The sequence below is a fragment of the Aplysia californica genome, unplaced genomic scaffold (assembly GCF_000002075.1).
Source record: "Aplysia californica isolate F4 #8 unplaced genomic scaffold, AplCal3.0 scaffold01984, whole genome shotgun sequence".
NCBI classification, from domain to species: domain Eukaryota; kingdom Metazoa; phylum Mollusca; class Gastropoda; order Aplysiida; family Aplysiidae; genus Aplysia; species Aplysia californica.
Genome location: NW_004799254.1, coordinates 1 through 1,725, shown reverse-complemented (window position 1 = coordinate 1,725; position 1,725 = coordinate 1). Strand labels below are relative to the sequence as shown.

General features: G+C 37.5%; 1 protein-coding gene across 1 annotated transcript in view; it reads left to right on the top strand.

Annotated features, from left to right (window-relative positions):
- LOC101849900 (arf-GAP with SH3 domain, ANK repeat and PH domain-containing protein 1) overlaps positions 1-651 on the top strand; it is a gene marked incomplete at both ends in the record, with an annotated part of 14,315 nt that extends 13,664 nt beyond the window's left edge. The window contains 1 exon segment of the mRNA XM_005113332.2: positions 603-651. Coding sequence (XP_005113389.2) covers positions 603-651 — 49 coding nt within the window.
- Positions 652-1,725: the final 1,074 nt, after the last annotated feature.

Here is a 1,725-nt window from a genome sequence, read left to right as displayed (position 1 = left end):
CTAATTACCTTCCAGGATTGCTCACAACTTTTGTGTCCAGTTCTTTTCACTCTATATTGTCTTTATTTCTTTATTTCTTTATTTCTTTATTTCTTTATCCACCCTTTATTTCGTTATTTGTTTATTTGTTTATTTGTTTGTTTCTTTATTTGTTTATTTGTTTATTTGTTTATTTCTTTATCCACCCTTTATTTCGTTATTTGTTTATTTGTTTATTTGTTTGTTTCTTTATTTGTTTATTTGTTTATTTGTTTAATTCTTTATTTCTTTATTTCTTAATTGCCCTTTATTTCTTCTACAGTAATATGGGCGGTACGAGGACACCACTTTTTGGTCCCACTGATTTTCTGTCCCTTTTTTCTGTCTGTCTGTCTGTCTGTCTGTCTGTCTGTCTGTCTGTCTGTCTGTCTGTCTGTCTCTGTCTGTCTGTCTGTCTGTCTGTCTGTCTGTCTGTCTGTCTGTCTGTCTGTCTCTGTCTGTCTGTCTCTCTGACTTGCTGTTTTGTGTGTTTGCCAAATGACTGGCGATGTGCTTCTCTTTACTGAAACAAACAAACAACCAAGACAAGCAAACAAATAAACTTTCGTTATTCTTTTCTTCAGACAACAGAACCTATCATTTTCAAGCGGATGAGACCAAAGAAATGGAGGCGTGAGTTTTGCTGGTTTCTTCATTTCCCTCACTGTTACTAGTACAGTGTTATTCTGATGGGTGGTTGGAGGGTGTGACTGCTAGGTCCTATTTCTCTTCTTTGCATCTCTGGTTGTTTCTGTCTGTCTGTCTGTCTGTCTGTCTGTCTGTCTGTCTGTCTGTCTGTCTGTCTGTCTGTCTGTCCTCCCCCGCACTAAATGGCCATTATTGTGTTAATATGCTTCTCTGTACTCAAACAAACAAACAAACAAAATGTTTTCTGTCTGCAAGTTGGACTGGGTGGTTGGCGGGTGCTATGGTGTGGTTTGCTCCTTCTATCCTATCAAACATATATCGTCCTTATATCTCTTCCTTCTTTTTTTGTGTTTGTTACTCTCTTGTCACACCTCTAATCTTCTTCTTTCCTATCAAACATCTATCGTTCTTATATCCTCTTCTTCTTTTTTATATTTTTTACTCTCTTGTAACACCTCTAATCTTCTGGCGCTCATATGACCTTATGCAGTTGCGAGCGCCGTAAAACCTCTACTAAAACTAAACACCTCTAATCTCCAGCACTAAAAATGAAGCAAGACCCCCTCAGTCCTCTCTGCTCTTCCTACAATGATGTTGATGATGTTCCGAATGAGTCGATTGTGTCATGACGCGGTGGAAGAATCAGACGCTTGTCAATTTTTGGGCATTTGGAGTTACTGATATCTCCTTAAAATCTTGTTCAGTTGCCTCGCTGTCGATGAAAAAAATACCTGTCTATCTTGAATATTAGTGGAGATATTTGCAGTTGAAGAATGTGGGGGTGAGAAAGTGTCCTCCAAAGTTTGGTAACTTTCATAGCTTGAGAGTTCTTGGAAACTGAAAATTTACAATTTGTGTCCCTTTGATAGATGTTTTTCAGTAAAATCCACACAGACATGTGTTTTTGATTTTACACACTTATGCAGTTGCGAGCGCCGTAAAACCTCTACTAAATCTAAACTAAATTGACACAAAAGATGATAAGCCAAAAACAAAAATTGGATAAAAACGGACATAACTGTGGGAAAATGCTGCTTTCTTCGATCTCATTATTTGACG